Below are 18971 nucleotides of genomic sequence, written 5' to 3'. Positions count from 1 at the left end.
ACAAACCCAGACAGGTTCTTTCTGTTTGGAATTTTTATGTTTTTAAGTTTTCTCTAGGAGCTCCTCGGTTTCTCCTCCCATCAAAAAACATGCCAGGTTAATCTTGTGTATTATTTTAAGACGTCAATTTGGACGTTTGGTTCCTGCTGTCCAATGCATGCTAAGATTTACAAATCAGAGGTTGATTGACAAGCTCAAAGTCCATGACGACAGTAGGCCAGCAATAAGAGGCTTGCATGTTTTACTGGGAACAATAAAGGTCTGCAAATTTTTCTTTAAAGCAAATCATCCAGCAGATTTTTCACTAAGAGACATTGCGGTAGACCAACTGGCATTGCCTTCCCTACAGCTATGCAGCTAGCATTCCAAAAACACTCAAAACTGTGGCTTTACCTTCTAATTTTAACAGTCCTTCCAAGCCAAAGTTTTTGCTTAAACAATTTAGTCTACAGATTGTTTTGGTCAAATCACTATGTCACTGGATATTTATTGAGCTAATCTCCTGCTTGCATGAGATATGCAGACATTTTTATTATTTTAATGAAGGCCTGGATTTTGTTTCAGTTTCCTATATCGGTCTTACCAAAGAGTAATGATGTCACAAAAGGGGGAAAGGGTTAGCCCATGATGCACATTAGGGATTATGTCACAAAATCCAGAGCTCTGACATTTCCAAGGCTGGAAGATCAAACCTCAGTATCCCCAAGTGTTTTAGATTTAAGAAGGTTTTGTTGATTTGCGTTATTGCAGCAGAGGAAATCTTGGCATTTGAGTGCATTACAGCATTCTTGCATTGCCTCACCAAGGAAATATTTGATCTTTTTTTTTTATTTTCAAAAGGGCTTTACATTGTGACTAAAAGTGCATATCAGACTAATAAGACATTGAATAGGTTGCAGAAACACAGTTTTAATTCTTTAAAGAAGGTCAAATATGATGTGTACAAATCTGAATGGTGACAAATCAACTGAAATTGATTGAAAAGCAAGTACTGAATTGATAAAAGGAGGTAAGAGACATGTTTAAATTGACACCAATGTGCTATTAATCCCAGTAAAGTAAAAATTGGTAACCTAATTCTAACCTAGATTTTTTCTCTATACCTGGTCTAGCTATCAGATGGAGCCCAGTATGCATTATGTCCATTTACTGACACAGCAGCGTGATTTGTAATGTGATTAGGAGACAGAAGGGCTATTAAAGACGTTAGCTGGAAAGATACTCAGTTATATCACATGATTAATGTACCGATCCTGTCCTGTGAGAGGAGGAGTGAGGGAAAGTGAGAGTGAAGAAGAGGAGGAAAGAGAGCGTGTATCAATATGCATTTTATTGAACCGATCTCTTCCCCCTGTACTTATGAGACCAGTTTCGGAATGAACCATCTTGTCACAAGGTCACCTTCAGCACTTATGGAGCTGAACATCTTGGCAGTATTAAGTGTATACCCCTGTACCCAGGCCAGGTTTTGTGTTATTGATTTTGAATCACTGCCTTGGGATTCATTTCATAAAATGGTGAAAATCTAAAACTGCTTCTAAAACCTTTTTTCCAGCTGCAACAGTGTAGCTGAATAAAGGTGATTTTTGAAAACATATCTGTATCTGTGTGTAATTTTAGTTTCCATTATGCTATTATGTTTCAGTAATACTGGTTAAACCAGATCTTTTGTGTTATGCTTGTAGCACAGTAATTACATGTGCAATTTATTCTTCTGCGATGTATTAATGTATAAAACTATTATTTGTATAATAGTTTTATTTAGGCCTCAGTGTCATGGGAGCCCTAATGACCGTTGGCTGACCTAACAGTGACCTCTGCAGCACCTTGGATATACCAGCTGCCACCATGTACTGTTTGTGTTTGCACAACAGTTACTGTGCACTGTGGACACTGAGATGCTTAAAGTGGCTGCACCAAGGATTTGCTGAGATGAGACATTTCCCCGGGCCTTGCATCCTCCTGTGACTGCTAATGTGCGTCTGCATATCAAATGCAGAAGCTTGTAGTGTCGTTTCCCTACGCAGCATGGGAAAAAAGATCCCTGCTGATCCTTTCAAAACAGTGCAAAGCTATGGCTCCCTGGAGCCAACTTCTGCAGATTTACATTGTGTCTCAGTCAGCTTTGCTAAGCTTGAGTAAATACTGCACAGGGTTCTTGTTCTTGTCCGTAATTAGTCTTAAATATTCCGTTGCTAACTATGGATGGAAATGGATCCTTTAATGTATATTCCTGGCACAAAGCCACCCGGCAGAGAGAAGGTGAATTACACAGAGAATGTCAAAGAACATAACACCACTGCTGGACTCACAGATTAAATTAAATATTTTAACTATGATCCAGCTCTGAAAAATAATTTAATTTAAGAGTTTGTAAAGGAAATTAAAAAACAAACAAACAAACATATATTTTGTCTGTTGTTGTGCATGAACACATTAAATCTGCATGTGTTTATTCGATTGATTGTACACCATCATAACATGGCAGCCAAAGAGAATCTTTTTGGCTTCATGTTTTGATTAAATCACACTTAACAGCAGAGTTTCTATCTCAAGATTTAAGAACCTTCTCTGTTCAGACTCCCTAATTTACACCCTCTACATAACAAGGCTCTGTATCTACACCCAAAAAGCATTAAAGAGAATCTTTTCTTTTCATTTGTCTCTTGCTTGGCAGTCGCTCAGCCATCAGTACCAGCACACCTACGAGACATGCCAAATCAATTTTGGAGCCTCTCCTGCTGTCTTGTCTTTGGATATGTACATACTGTAGATAAGGGTACTCCGGATTGTGTTGAGTGATCGTTTCTCCAGCGCATCATACTGATGCCTCTTTTTATCTCTACATTTCCTCACCCTCAAATGGGTGCTGCCTACTGTTATCGCTCAGTTTTAATAGTGGTGTTTTAGTGGTCCGGTGCATTCTCATCCAGATATTGCCATTCTGCGCAATTCCACAAAGCAGTAAATTCATTGGCCAGGAGACTTTGTCTTTACACTCATTTTTCTTTTTTTTCTCCACTTTAAAAAAAAAAGTTAAAAATTCATTTAACTAAATTAAATTAGTCAAGGTAAGGGAACAGATTTGTCTCACCATTACCATAATCAAAGGCATTATGGTGCCACTGTTAAAGGACACGTCATGCATTTCTAGGACTCCCAGTCATCTGACAGAATGACACCGATGTCTCAGTGTTTCTTGTGCATCATTATTCCCAAACATATTTCCTCATTTGGTGTTTGGTAGAGGTATTTACTGGGTTGAGATATGCTTGCTATGCAGACCTTATTATGGCGTACTCATTTAGTTCCCCCTCGTGCCCTACATTTGGGGTGGATTGGTTTTTAAAATTGTATTTGTTACACATCTGTGTTAATGTATAAATAAAATATAATACAACAGCACAATAAAAGTATGTATTTTTAATCTTGATTTTAGAAGAAATGCTAACTTGGTTTTGAAATTTCCAGCATTTTCTGCCTTTTGACAAAAATAAAAAAATCACGCATGGACCGCAACATATTTGAGAGACGAGGTTTTTCTCACGCCACTAGCATCAAGTTAGGCACTGGTGGAAGAGGAGGTGTCTATAAGCTGACCCTTTAACTCCTGCAAATCCTAACAGAACAAAGTCCAGGCATGTCCATCAAGCTGCTGAAGTATGCTCCAGGATGCCGCTGCTTGGTTGACTAGTTCAGCAGCCTGACTTCAATCAGGGGAGGGGCCAGAGGGACAGGAAGAGGGGAGAGGTCATATGTCTTATCCACACCTTGAATGGGGTGGCAGACTGATGGTCACAGGAATTCACCAAGAAACACATCAGCTTTTGGGGGAAGTGGCCTTTCTTAATGAGGATCTCTTAGAGAGCTCCCACTGTCTGTCATACTGACTTGCTTTGTCTGCTGGAGTCTTATTCGACTGTTCAGAGATAACCCTTCCAACACACACGCACACACATCTTCTCCCTCTCTGTCCTTCTGTTTGTCTGCCTCTCTCTTCCTCCTTGAAGATCTGTTGTCTTCTGTTTGATCCTTTGACTCTCTGTTCTCAGAAAGCTGTAGTAAGACATCAGTAAAATGCCTCGCCTGAAAACTATTGCTGCTTCCCAGGAACATTCTGGGCTGGATGCATAACACTGAAGGTATTCTGATTGTAGGAGCAAACAAATGCATACAAAGAAAGACTCTGCAGTAACACTGGGACTCCCTAAAAGTGCAAATTATTTGTTCTTAGAGACAGATTGATCTCAAAGTAAAGGCGATGTCTTCATAATGTAAATGTGAGTGGTTAAACAGGCTGCGCGTTGTTTGTTTACTCACCGTAATCTTTCTTGCAGTACTTCTTCATGTTGATTTTAAGTTTGCCTTTGGATGCCTTGCAGTAAGAGTCACAGTCTGCAAGAATAACAAAGAATCAAATATGATAACGAGTCATAACGCATCAAAGAATCTCTGCAATTTGGTTGCCAGTATTTATTTTTTCTGTGAATTAAATTGTTTGCATTTTTTTTAACAATTTCACTGTTCTTGGAAAATAATATTCTCGATTTAAGACATTTGAAAAAAATAAATACTTGCACCCACAGCAAATTAACTGATTTTGAATTTTTACTTAATCAGAAAAGAATTGTCCCAGAATTTTCCACTTTGTCCTTTGATTAAAGGAATCACTATGAATTGATCAAAATAAAATTTTACCTTCTGAAAAAATCTTATAATTAATGAAATCATTATTAGTTAACATAGTTATACCATACTTAATATGATATTTTAGTAATACCACAATTAATATGGTGGTATTAAATTCATATTAAAATGATTATAATAATTCATGATTTTAGTAGGAAAATGTTATATTTGATATTCAGAATTATTTAAATAAAACATCTCTATTTGAGATTTAAAGCTTTAAATGCTTCTATAGCATGTAGTAGAATCTGGAAAGCCTAAACTTGTTCACTGAGTTTCAAGTTTAGGAAGAAAATGACAGAACAATAAATAAATAAATAAACTTTTTTTTTTTATTGTCCAACAGCACAATCTCATCATGTGTGATGGTCTTATAAAAGCACCTGATGTTATCAGCACAGTGTTTTGAGAGATTTAAAAGAAAAAGTGCCAAGAACCCACTCAGACGGTGGGAATAATTTAGGCCTATGCAGACCACCCGACATTTACTTCATCCCCCACCTCCACCCAAATCTCACCACACTTGTCACCTCAGCCCCCGACCTTCTGAAAAAAAAAAAATAGCCCTGGGATCACTTCAAGGCCCCACAGAGGACCACGTCAAGCTTTTGCATTTATTGCAGGGGGGGCACGCAGGGTTGTCAGCTATTTGAGGGAGTGGAAGGTGGGGAGGTGGAGGGGGTCAATGCCACACAAAGGGAGGTCAGGAAGGGAAAATTGGCCATCCATGAAGTGTTAGGCAAAGGACCCTCATTTTGGGGGTGCGTCCATTCTGGAGCCGTGAAGAAATGAATACCTCATGCAGGCACCGGTGTCATCCAAATCAGCTTAGAGCACTCTGCTGAGAGGAAGCTCTCAAAGACAAGTATGTATTTACATATTCTTTGAGGCAGATGAGGTGAACATTTGATTTTTCATCCACATCATTCGATGTACACTGTTCAGAAAGATTTTTGGCCCAGAAAATATTAAAATGTATATATTCATGTGCGGTGGGGGTCAGGGATATTAGTGTTCACTGTGGTTCAATAAAGAAAATAATGAGCTGCATACTGCAAGCACAGTATGGCATACAGCCACAGGGCTGTATTAAAGGTATGCAAATATACAAGATACGATATCTCTGCAGGTTAGGAAAATATTTACATCTGTGACTCTACGTGTGTGTCCTCCACGTCATCATATTGTGCTCTTGCAATGGTGTTTTTAATTATTGAAAGTGAACTGCTTTTACGTTATAGCCTTGTTCATTGTCCAAATAGACCCACGACAGTATGCCAACAGTTTTATGGTTGGCCATAAGCTGACGCAACCTCCACTTGCCTCAGTAATCCAGAAACTATGTTGCTGCTACGATGTAGTGATTGCCCCATGCAGTGCTGTAATGCATCATCTACTTACAGTGCATGCCAAAATAATGTCATGTTAGGGGAATATCAGGGGAATAAAATCTGTTTTTTCAGTGTTTTTGCTCTCGCTCTCTTTTCAGACTGCCAACAATAATAATAATAATAATAATAATAATATTATTATTATTATTATTATTAATGATAATAATAATAATAATAATAATAATAATAATAATAATAATAATAAATTAAGAGAGACAAGGATGAACAGCATGTTATAGTGTTAAAGAGTGACTGGTGTAGTGGAGGGCAGACTGGCACTTTCAGGCAAACTTGATATGAGCAAACATCATTTATGTGACCAAATCTTTGGTCCGTGCTTTTTACTTTCATATTTACTTGAGTTGAATTGAGTTGAATGAGGTTGCCCGGGGAACACCACAACAAGAAAAAATGCACCCCCCTGCGAAAAAGAGAAGGGGGTGGGAGAATAGATATTGGTAGTGAGCGAAGGGGTGGAGAGGTTGACAAAAAAAGAAAGAAAAAGACAAGAGGGAAATTTAAGGGAGGGGGTGGGAAGAACAAGACAAGGTCCAGAAATTTAAGGAAAACCCCCAAATTGAAGCTGGTAGTCTCGTGAACTGGCTAGAAAGGGCAAAAAGCTGGTGCTGGTGGTAGTAAACAGAGAATGTAACAAAAATAGGAAGAGTACATGAAGAAGGGGAGCCTACATGAGCTGTACCTGATTACCATGTAAATGATCGAAGGGGGAGGGTGCCGCCCCCCACCCCCACCCTCCCCCTTCGATGGAAAGGAGGCTTTGTTTTCTCATAACCCCCCTCCCTCCCCGATACCATCATGATACTTCTCTTTGATAGCCTTTCGTTCCCCATTAGTGTACCCCTGAGACACAGCTCCAGGCCCTGCTGAGATCACCCCAAGATCCCCATTTAGGGCCAGGCAGTCCCCTACAGTGAGGACAAATGTTCCCTTTGTGAAAGCGTTACAAGCTGGAGAAGTGGAAGCAGTCCCCTAATACTGAGCTAAGATGTGCTTTGGGCAGAGTAGATGTAGTTACTACAGCGCTTTGTTTCCTGCCTTTCAGCACTGAGAAGTGTGTAACTGAGAGGTGGACCTTTGCCCCTTCTATTAAAGTACTGTACGACTCCTTACCCTAATCGTTTTCATTAAAGCTGCTTCGAGACAGAATGCATTAGTGCTCAGTTTTATGTGTTTGGACCGGTACTTTACAGCGCTGAAAAAAGGAGCAGTACAAATGTCTTCATTACGTTCAGCAACAAATATTCAGAGGACCTTGCACTGCTCAGATTTGTAGATCAAAATCTATACACAGCACTCCTCATCGTACTTTTATTGATTTGCTAATGCTGTCATAATAACAGTAAACCAGAGATATTTAAGATATTTATTTACTTTTTTTTTTTTGATGCACTGATCAGTTTTGAGATTTGAGGCTATTTTACGCTAATAGTTTGATATTTGAGGCTATTTTGTGCTAATAGTGCGTTAATGATCAGAGGCTACTAATAAAATTTAAAATGCTTTCAGTTGGTTGTTTTATTGATTTTGTGGTTGATTTTCAAAGTTACAATATTAAAAATCTCTTAATTAAAAAAATTATAGTAAGAGGAAATTTCATAGAGATATCTTTAAGTAAAAAATGTAAAATAGTATTAGTTAATTTATAAAATACATTGTATTTTATAACATATCCTTATCAGCCAGTAAATTTCCATACACATACAAGTAGCACACACTAACACCAAACCTTTCAGCTTTATTCCCATCTTTATTCTAAAATAGGGGTTTGTTCATATACCGTACCTACTATAACAAAGCATTTTATTCTATTTTGTATAGTATGTTATTCTATTTTATCTGATCCTATTCTATTGTGTTTTTCATAACTTTTACTTTCTGCCATGACCTAAAAATGGGTGGGACTAATAAAGGTTTGTCTTATCTTATCTTATCTTATCTTATCTTATCTTATACAAAAAAGGATTGCAAAATGTTTCTTTTTTCTGTCTGTTGACACTGTTTTGGGAATTATGTAGTGATAAAAAGAGTTATCCAAAATCCCTTCAGCATGAACCTTCCACTCAAATGTGTCAACAAAATGAAACGAGAATTTTGAACGTGGTTTTATCCAGTGTTCGTGTTTCCGTTGTGGGAAAGTATGCAAATTATAGCAAATTTGCACATATAATGCCTCACTTACATATCTAAACATTAAAATACTCAAAAGCTTGTAAATTAAAAAAAAAAATTGTCTCTATGTAAGTACTCAACTAGTGAAATTTCATGGTGATACGTGTCATTTTTAGATGAAAATTGAGGCCACAGAAGAGTGCTTAATCTTTTTTATTTTCTTTTTTGTGTGGGCTTCAATTTTATTCTTCATATTTAAAATGAAGAATGCAATTTGTAGCACTCTTATGGAGAAGGTTGGAGCGTGGCTGCAGTTTTCTGTGAGTGCAAGGTGAAGGAAACATTGCACAGATCACCCGTCAAACTATAATGGATTATTGATGTGATCAAAATTTATCTTGATATCTCTTCATACTGTAAAGAAACATTGACAGCCAGCACCGGGACATAACAGACACCTTGGCATGCAAGCTAAAGTAAACAAAAGCAGTGTGGAGAAATAGCATGGTGAAGGTGAATGCAATGCAAATGAAGCAGTCAGTACTTTAGAGTTATACAGAGAAGGACTGGAATGCAAGCAACTTAACATTCAGCCAAGAAGTCTGCATCGTTTGTAGCAGAGTAAATGCCAAAGTGCCTAGCTGTCCTTTAGTATATATATAAAATTAAATATTTAAAATGTTTAATAATATTAACATTTGGGTCACAGTGAGAGCTGCTCAGGGAGCTGTGTGATTGCATATACTTGTACAGTATGCACGTGCTTCAGCTTTGCAGTTACAGTTGATTTTAAAACTATGCAAAGCTGCTCTTAATGTTTAAATGCAAGTGAACATGTGTGAACACAACCACAGAGGCAAGAGGCATCAAAGGTAGAAGAACAGTGAGACAAGAAGGTGTAAATGATGGCCCGGGAGGAGGGCTTTCTCCCTGAAGCAGACTGATTGAGAAACAAATTGCAGCAAATAAAGCACGTAATTAGATTTCAGAGCCCAGTGTGCTGCCATGCAATGCGCTCCATTGTTCTGTGCCGGGCTGCTTACATTAGAACTGTGAGTTTGGATCCCGTCCAGCAAAGAAAGACAGAGTAAAAAAGGGGAAAGAAAGAAAAGGAGCCCCCTCCTACTTTTTTCTCATTGTATTGTCAGTGAGCAAAGGATGGTTTGCTTTCAGCCACCAACAGGCAGAGAAGAGAGGCTATTAGAATCCTTGACCCGATTCGAGATTTTATTTTGGGTGGCGTGCAATCAATTCCGATGAGCTGGGGCATCGCCCATTACTGTAACTGCTCCGTTTTAAATCAGCATGGAGTCCTGTAGGGTTTCTCTGAAAGCTTAGCCGGGGGAAATAAATATGGCAAGAATTTAATGGCATAAAGCAGCAAATAAATTTCAGATAAAAGTTTAACGATGATTTGATAACGTGTGCTTCTGTTTTGGCTCTATTTTTTCTTAACTCGGTGTCTTTTTACTTGTATTTATTCTCTCTCTATCTATCCCACGTTGACACGGCCGTAAAGCACGCTGGATTCGACTCGTACTCAACAGGGTGTGTAAAGCAAGACTCATGTTCAAAAAATCCGAGGAGGGGTTCGCCACAGATCCTGATCACTTCCAGCTTCAGGCACGTCACACACACATACAGTATGTAGGGCTGAACCTTGTTATGCTTATAAGTATCATCATGGTCACTCCAATTCTCCTTCTCCTCATCATCATTAGTTACTTTCACATCCTGTGTATTCTGACGGGCCAGGGCGGCCATCGCAGGTCATCTGCAGTTAATCTCCTCCACATTTCGTTGCTGTTCAGACATCTCTGTCGTGACCCGTGGGAGTGGCGACTCACGCCATCCATGACCTACCAGCACAATGTGTGTTTTGTCTGCGCTACACCATCGGAGGTATTCTCCATGCATTCCAACCCTCCGTGTGGTCAGAAAGGGGGGGAGAGCCCTACTGCAGGAGACAAATTAATATCCACTCCATCTTCCCTCATAACCTCCATTCACACCCTCCACCTCCCGGCCAGCTCCACTCCCCGCCTTCAAGCAAGGCGCAACGAGACACCTGCCTCATAGCTGTCAGCCCAACACCTCATACTCAACACCTCCTCCGATTTTTTTCATATTTATTTCTAAATTAACTTTCCATGTTTCTTAACTCATGCTCAAATCTTTGTCTTCAGAATCTCAATTTTTCACACACTCCGTTTACATTAAATTTTTTCTCGTTTTCTTCATTTTCCAAACTTTTTGCAGGTAATCCACCATTTCTCACTTTTGTTCCTCTTCTTCTATCCCTTGTATATATTTTCTTATATGCTTTTAATAAAAAAGTAATAAATGGTAGATAAATTTAATTAAATTGTGTAAATTTAATTTAATGTGGGTAAAGTGCAAACGGCCTCGCTCTCGTGTCTTTTTTGATCTGATCGCCATCCCCCCGAGTACATTGGGCACAACAAAAGGCATAACGCATTTCAAAAAAAGCTTTAAAAAAGTTGGAATACTCTTTCTCCTGCTGCTAACTAATAATAATGATGCGGATAATAATCATAATCACTTTTTTTTAGTATGCAGTACTGTGCAGAAAAAACAAAACTGTTGAATACTGCATACAAGCCACATCTGTTTGCAATCACGAAGTGATATCATAGCTGCAGGAATACCAGGTTGAGCAGAGGTGGGTTTGCTGTGTGACCCCATGAAGAGGCTCGGAGGATAATGTATGCATCCTCTGGGCCTCAAGACCAGGCGGGCTAGATGACCAATCGCTATTCATGCTTCTGACATGACCAACAGAGGATGTCCGTCACCTTACAGTCTGCTTGATTTTAGCCTCAAGGAAGAACAGATTGCCTGGTGGGTCATAATTCACACTTTAACACTATCTCCATCAAAAGGGATGATTTAATTAATACAGTTAGTGGAAACGATAAATATGCACAAATTATGTGAAAGTCTATTTTCTTTCAGAATCAGAATCGTGTTTATTGGCCAAGTATATGTGCAGACACATACAAGGAATTTGTATGTGTCTTTCCTGTGTTGTCACATTGAATTAGCATTTTTTAAGTTAACAAAATAAATATATAAAAGTAAAAATCCCTCAGAATATGTCCTACACCCCTAAAGTAGACAGATTCCTGACGAGGGGCGCCCAGAGAAACTCCAGATATTGTAGCTCTGCACCACCCACAGTGTTATGTGAAGACAAAGCGTGAAACAGAGGGAGACGAAGGAGGTGGAGGAGAGTGAAAAGAGACTTAAAGAGAAAAGAAAAGAGGTGGAGGAGGGTTGGACAACAGCGATAGCTGGACTGTGCTGTCAGTCAAAGCTGTTCAGGGAAGATTTGAAACCTCAGAGCACCAAACAGCTGCAGAAAGCCCTTATGCACACACACACTCGCTTACAGACATGTATATATGTTGGGCCTCTTCCATTTTGATTTGAGAGGGAGAAAAAAAAAACATGGCACGAGCCAGATCAACTTTTTCCACTGTGTGTGAAAGAAAAAGTGGTACTGATTCGAACACTGTTCATACAGTCACAGCACGTCTCTTTAGGAAGTAGAAAATGTGGGTTTTTCCACTTTTCTGTTTCAGATTGGCAGCATTTATGCCATTTCCTGGGTAACTAATTGAGCCTGCCACAACCCTCAGTAGTGACATATCACCAGAAATGTAACCAGTTGATAAGCTGACAGTTGATTCTAGAATCTCTAAATTTGAGCACTAATATTCATTCTTATATCAGTTACATAGTTATATTTCCCATTATTCTATCTATTCTAATAACTGTTATATACAGATATCAACACTTATATGCAGTTTATGAACAAAACTGCATTTAAAGTAGTAGCAGTATCTGATATTCCATGCCTTCTCCTCATCTTATGTTCCCCAATTAAAGACTGGACAGCAAACCAAATGTTACAGAACTGTTTGAAACAGAAGAATACCAATACATCCTTTGCTAAGTTACAAAATCCAGATCCCTCCATCACTCCTCCTCTTACTACACTGCATCAGAGAGGAAAGAGTGGGAAAGAGAGAGCTGGGAGAGATGAAATATCAAATCAAACAAACTACTGGAGCCCAATGCTGCACACTCAACCAACACCCCACTGTGCCGCAGTTAGACTGATTAATTGTGAAAGTGTGAGAGATTAAAGGAGGCACATCCCAGGGCTGCGGCTAATGGATTTAATATTCATGAACCCCCCAGTAATAAGGAGGGGAAAGGCAAGTGGGATCCAATTTATCCTGCACACTGTTTTTACACTTGTGGAAAAAATATGAGAGGACGAGGAACTAAACTGGTTAAAAACCTCATACTGAATACATTTATCCTCCCACGGCATTTTCCTCGTTTCCTCTCGAGGACAAATGTGCTTTTATACAGATTTATAGCAACATATAGATAAATATGTAAAAGAGATTAAATGTTTTACTCTCAGCTGTGCTTACCTGATGGCTCCTCCGTGCTGCTGGATGGGGTTGTAGGAGGTGTGACTGGAATCTCTATTCCCAGAGAAAACATGACAGAGACACAAAGAAAGATCAGTTTCATTATTATGTGTATCTGCAGTGCATGTTCTTATGTTGCTGTGTGGACGTGTGGAGGTTGTTACAGGATGTAAATGGGCACATTTATTAAAGAAGCATGAAAATGTGTCACTGTTAGAGCCAGAAACTTAAACCTCTGTGATATATTCTGGCAAGGTTTCAGTGTTAATATTATAGAAGAAAATTTAGTAAATAAATTCCTGACGGGGCGTCTGGAAGATATCCTAATGGCAATGAACTGTGTCTTGGTGACGCAGGAGTTGAGTCTGAACTTGCTGCATGTTTTTCCTCGTCTGAAGTGCAACTTAGAGACCTATTTATTGTGTATCCTTTCTTGCAAGTTTGGATTCTGGCTTTCTTAAAAGCTTAAATTGTTATGTCATCTACCTGCTGGCTCCTTCAACATAAACAAGTCTGCCCATCTCACGCTTTGCTTCTGCCAAAACGCAAAAAGCATTACTAGGTGCAAAAATTGCATTACTAGCAGGGGGAATAATATATTTAAAGCCACGAAGTTGGTAGACTTTCCAGAATCGACTAATCTTGGTGGCTAATATGTATCTACATTTAAACATATTAATATTAAATGTTTTCCCACGATTATTTTCATATCGGCTCGAAATAAAATATCTCCCTCTACTGTAACTGCAACTTACTGCAGCTTCTGCATGTATGTACATTTCACATTTTGGAGAAGCAAAGTGTGAAATGGACACGGATGCAGAAGTTGCAGTAAGTTGTGGTAGGCCGGCGTGTCTGTTACACGCTTTGTTGTAATATGTCGATATAATGCTATTTTTTTTTTATTGTTGCATTGTGAAGAGAAAGGGCTCAATCAAAAAGACTTATAGATTATTCACGTAGACTATGAGGAAAGAAGGAAAAGTGACATGCAAGGAAAGACCCTGATACAATGAGGGAAGTGGTGTGGTGGTTTCAGCAGTGCAGTGAAGAGTGTTTAAGGAGACAAAGAAACAATCAAGTCTTTAGGTAAATTAAAATGAGATTTTCTCAACTTACACAGGCAAAAACCTGCTTTCTAAATGGAAGTCTCATCTGCATGCTTGTCCTGGAGGTCCATTTGCTGATGCTGATCTGCTTACATGAGTGCACATCTGCATTATGTGATATTTAAACGATAGGTCTAATTCTAATATTTTACTTGTGTAAATTTAAACTGACAACAGTGGGAAGTAATATAAACTCAAACTCATAAACACATGTATTGAACATTAAACTGGATGAGCAGTAAAATGTTTTGCTTTACAGGAGAGAGCCAATTCATTGAGAGAGTCCGTTAATTTTTCTTATGCTGGATACTGCAGCCCCTCTCTCTCTCTTATCCTGTCTTGAGGTACAGACCTTCTCTCATGCGATTTCATATATTTTGATCTTTTTGTCTTCATTACAATGGCTTGTAAATAATAAATTAAAAGGTAGTACACTTTAGTCATCCCATGAGACATTGTGGTAGCTTAGAGAAGCTGACACAGCTCTTTATTCAGATTAATGGAGCCAACAAGTGTGTGCAGCCATAACCTTGGGGTTCACTTTTAATGGTGTGTTTTTTTAAACGAGGAAAATTCTGGATCTAAAAAAAGATTAGAAGTTGAGAGAGATGCACTCTTCTGAAGAAAAGTGTAAAACAGTGTATGATGGGTTCGTATCACATGTTTGTGTGTGCTATTTGAATATGTACATATGCCTGTCATCACACCTGACCTTTTGCCAGGCCATGTTGTGCTACAGTGAGGCAGATGTGGTAAAGACTGGTTCAACGTACTTATGCAGGGGGCAATGGGCGAGCGGCTCTGCTGGTAGCCTTTAGCACAGCGGTTGCACGTGATACCAGTCACGCCGTCTTTACAGGGACATTGTCCTGTGGTTTGGTTACAGGTTTTGCCAGCAGCACCCACGGGATGGCAATCACATGCTGTGAGGAAACAGAGGAAGAAAGAGAGGCACAGTGAGTGGTCTCACACACACACACATGTGGGGAGACACAAACATATACTATATCTATAGAGAGTGCAGGTGGGTACACAGCAGCAGTGCGTCAACAACAATAGAGTGGTGAGAGACAGGTGGAGGCGTGCACAGAGAGACAGAACTTACACACATCCAACGTGGACCCGACCGAGTTGAATCGTGAGTGAAGGAGCAACACATCCTCCAAGTCTACAGACACTTCCTGACATTTTGGCACTCTGTGTATTGTAGCCATCATTTAAATGCCACCCTAACACAGATCACAGATATGTCTGTTTATATATGTACCTCTGCAAGTGAGTGAGGCTGAATTTCTATTTGAGCTGGAGACGTGAAGTGAAGAGGAAAGTTTGTGCATGTTTACCAAATGATAAAATAATGGAGGATAATCCTAATTGCCTGTTTCTGATTATTCTCAGGCTTTGAACGTGAGCCTAAAACGTCTGTCATACTTCCTCCCACACTGGGGGGTCTATCGAACACATATGCTTCAGGAATGTAATCATTTTCCAAATGCGCCCCCCCCTTCCCCTTCTAATCCAAACCCTTAATTTATTTCACAGCCAAACCGGTCGTGTTTGGTGTTGAGTAATAGTTGTCTTAGAGGGGTTATTTTGTGTTTTCATCTGCTTTTGGTCTAAATAGTAGTGATTCTGACATGGAGGGGGAGTTAAGAGAATTAATAGGTCTTTTATACTGCAATTCTTGACAAGCTAATCCAGACCAGAATACATTTCCTAATCTATCACCATTTTCACATTTTTACTTGAAACGCCTGCAAAGCCAAAAACACAGTTTGTCAACAAACTCACAGCGCCATATTCTTCACTGTGGAAAGATTCGATTTTCTGCTTATTTCCTGGAAACCTCGCTGCGCTATCTCTCCGAGTCGGGCCAACTCCGCTCACTCATTTCCCTTCCCTTAAGATTTTTTTTCCCGACTGTGTCAAATGTCACTGTTAAAATCTTCACAGGTGCAGGTTAAATAATGTGTGTGGGTTTTTTTTTTAACCACACAGATTGGTCAGCTCCACTAATGTTTTTTTCTTCTTTTGGGTGGTTATATGAAAAGATTGAATGGTGTGGTGTCAGTTAGAATGCATTGAGGTCTTGTGATTTCTTTATCTTTACTTTGATCATGAGCAGGGATGTGGTTTTTACTTAGAGATGGGTTGTATACCCGACGAGCTCTCGGGGAGATCTACGTTACAGTTGTTCTTGGGGAAAACACTGCTCTAAAGCATTAATGTAACTGTAAAAGTTCTCTTTATAACTGACTTCTGACTCTTGGAAATAACATAATTGTTGATTTGTGAGATATTCCAAAAAATGAGCCACACGACTACAGGACAACTCTGTTCTCCAGGTGAAGTAAGTGTTTTTGTGATAATGTGTCAGTGGGGTGCCTCCTCTCTTCTCTGTATCACACTCTGTTTTATCTCTGTTGCTTGTTTCCTGTGTTCCAGCTTCTGTGCTGCTCTTATCTGTTTTTGGTGTGTGTTTGTGTGTTGTGTGAGAGCGAGAGAGAGCTAGAAAGCGTACTTGGACTGTTGAGCCTTCTTATCAGACTCAGAAAGCCCCCCTCATTGTGTGCGTACCTATTAGTACCTTTATCAGACCAATCTGTCACTGCTTTCATTGCTTAGCTGTTCCCTCAGAGGAACAATGCACACACACATAGACCCAAACACATGGTTTCGGGAAGCCCAATAAAGACTGTGCAGGCTGCTCCGGCACGTCTTCATGCCTGTAAATTTACGAGAACGTCAGAGGAGTCCGATGCAGAGGAGGGCAAAGCGAGTTTCTGCTTGGAGCTTCAGAGAGCTCAGGTTATGCTTTTAAGAGCGTGTGCCCATAATTTCGGCTCAGAGCCTCAAGCCTGCTAGTAAATCAAGGTGCACGGCACATGGTGTACAGGTGGCAAACACTCAGCCTCCTCCTCCTTCTCCTCCACATCTGGTCTTCTTCATCAGCTCGAGAGCCGACTGACTCGCTATCCTGTCCAGTGACAAATTGTCCAACTCAGTGACACACCTGTTGACTAGAAGACTGACTAACTCCAGAGGTGCAAGTGAGAGTTTCTGGTTTAAGTGTGTGTCCACTTAAACGGTTAAGTGGCCTTGTGCTGTGTTTCAGGGATACTCCAGATGGCTTGGGGAGATATGGGGACCAGAGGGCAAGAGGCCCTTCTTTCTCAACGCTTCCAAGAAAGAAAAAAACTGAGAGACATCTAAAATAAGACCTGGATTATGTTTATAAGAGAACCTGCGACCGTTTTCTAATAACAGAAAACCTGTAACCTGGGGGGTTAGCTATGCATTACTGTCATGTGTCTAGATGAAAAAGGAATTCCTGATACTAAAGGGAGCCTTTGCCGCTGGGAGTTGCGTTTTAAAGAATGAAAAAACGTCCGCAGTTATTGAGGAGGGAAGAAGACTTTTTCAAAGGCAAGCGGTCGGGCCCAAGTCTGAGATTGCACAATGCGAGAATTTTGAGTTCTGCCTATCGTTTACCATAAAGCTGGTGTTTGAAGTCTGAACTCCACTCCCTCATTGGGTTTGTGCACACTGTGCCAGTAAGAATAATTTGTTGGCCCTGGATTAAAGCCAAGCTTCCCGAGTCTGTGTTCTATTATAATTAGGTTTCTGCTCCTCCACAAGTATTTTTGAAGAGCAAAAGAAAGATGTGTGTTATTCAGTTGTTTTACTATAAACAGCTTTCTAAATGGCATGCGTACCTAATAGAGGGTGCATTCTTGCTTCTTGTATTTTTTAATGTTTTATTGAGGAGAATAATAGGGCTGCAATGGCCCGAGGAGTCGTGTTTTGGCCACCGCGAGAGCCGAAAATGTTCTTCAAGAGCTTATTTTGTGAATGATGTTTAATGCGCAACACATTAAACACATGTGTGTTCTGCTAATTGATATCAGCACACCCCTGTAAAGAATAAGAAATAAAAAAGTTAAAAGTTAAAAGCGAAGTAATGAAAAGCAATATTTTTCAAAACCCTCGTAGAAAACATTTTTATGTGTGGTCAATGAGAAAAAATTCAACTGTATCAATCGAAGACATATGCGAAGGAAGGAGGGTCGAAGGGTGCTATTCTGATTGAAACAGACTATCCCTCCGTCAAAGCCTAATTGTCCCCTGTATGCAGAATATGTTCCTCATCATCCAACTGACCAATGTAATTACATGATGGTTGATGTTCACATTTAAAGGCTCTGAAGGTTTGAACTTAATCCATCCATCGCAGAACCAGTGCCAAGCTTGAGATTAATGTTAGTACATGTTTTGATGTTCTATGAGGAGAACTAATCAAGAGCAGGTCTTTTTTATTTGCTGTGGACTTCTCTTGTATTTCTTTAGATATTGTAGTATTTAGCCCACAGAGCAAAGCTTGTGAACTAGATTGGACAGTTCACTCACTCTGCACTGCTTGACAAACATAAGACATGCCTTACTCTCCAAACACTGTATTGCTAAACACACCCGCAAGCTGGTGTATGTTAAATGCCAAATTTCCATGGTAGCAAGGCATTGCTGCTAGCTATTTTGACCCCTCCACCCTTCACAACTCACCTATAGGCTACACATTAGTCCCCAGGTTCTCTATATGACATATTTTGAGAGTAGTGAAGCACTCGGAGCCTGGAAACAAAATTGTAACCATATTCTGCTACTGTATAACATAATTTTAAAAGACAGGACTAACTTTTGAAATAAGTATCAAAGTCATAAATAAAAAAATGGATCAGCTACTTAAACTTTACACAGACATATTGCCGTAGAGTTTTATGTATTATCTTTATTACGTGTCAAAAGCATCAAAGACCACACAGACTGCTGCTTCTTGTCGTCTTTTCAAATCTGATCATCATCCCTTTAAGCTAAACTGAAATACACTCAGTATGTGTTATTTAGAGGCATCAAAGGGTTAAAGATACAAACAAGAGCTGATTGAAAATCCTTCTGAGTTTACACTCTTTGTCAATGAGGGGTAAAGTAATAAATTTCAGCCTGTGTATGTGGCCACCAGGCAGGGCTAACTTTGTAATAGATGTGCCTCTGCCCTTTTTTTCACTCCAGATGACCTCCTATGGAAACGGGCTGCTTTCTGAGAGGATTGTATTACACATATAAAAGCAAACTGGAGTTCTCCTCGACATGCCCGTGCTCCTGCAGCAGTCATTCTTTTCCAAAGG

The 18971-nt window shown here is 39.6% G+C and overlaps 1 protein-coding gene across 1 annotated transcript in view; it reads right to left on the bottom strand.

The window, feature by feature from the left end:
* ntn1a (netrin 1a) overlaps window positions 1-18971 on the bottom strand; it is a 58095-nt gene that overhangs the window by 3951 nt on the left and 35173 nt on the right. The window contains exons 4-6 of the mRNA XM_084930978.1: window positions 14562-14711; window positions 12680-12733; window positions 4321-4395 (exon numbers count right to left, since the gene is read on the bottom strand). Coding sequence (XP_084787104.1) covers window positions 4321-4395; window positions 12680-12733; window positions 14562-14711 — 279 coding nt within the window. The remainder of the gene's footprint in view (window positions 1-4320; window positions 4396-12679; window positions 12734-14561; window positions 14712-18971) is intronic.

This window comes from Perissodus microlepis, chromosome 6, assembly GCF_051167445.1.
Source record: "Perissodus microlepis isolate ML-2025 ecotype Zambia chromosome 6, ASM5116744v1, whole genome shotgun sequence".
Taxonomy (NCBI): Eukaryota; Metazoa; Chordata; class Actinopteri; order Cichliformes; family Cichlidae; genus Perissodus; species Perissodus microlepis.
This window is presented reverse-complemented; position numbering and strand designations above follow the sequence as displayed.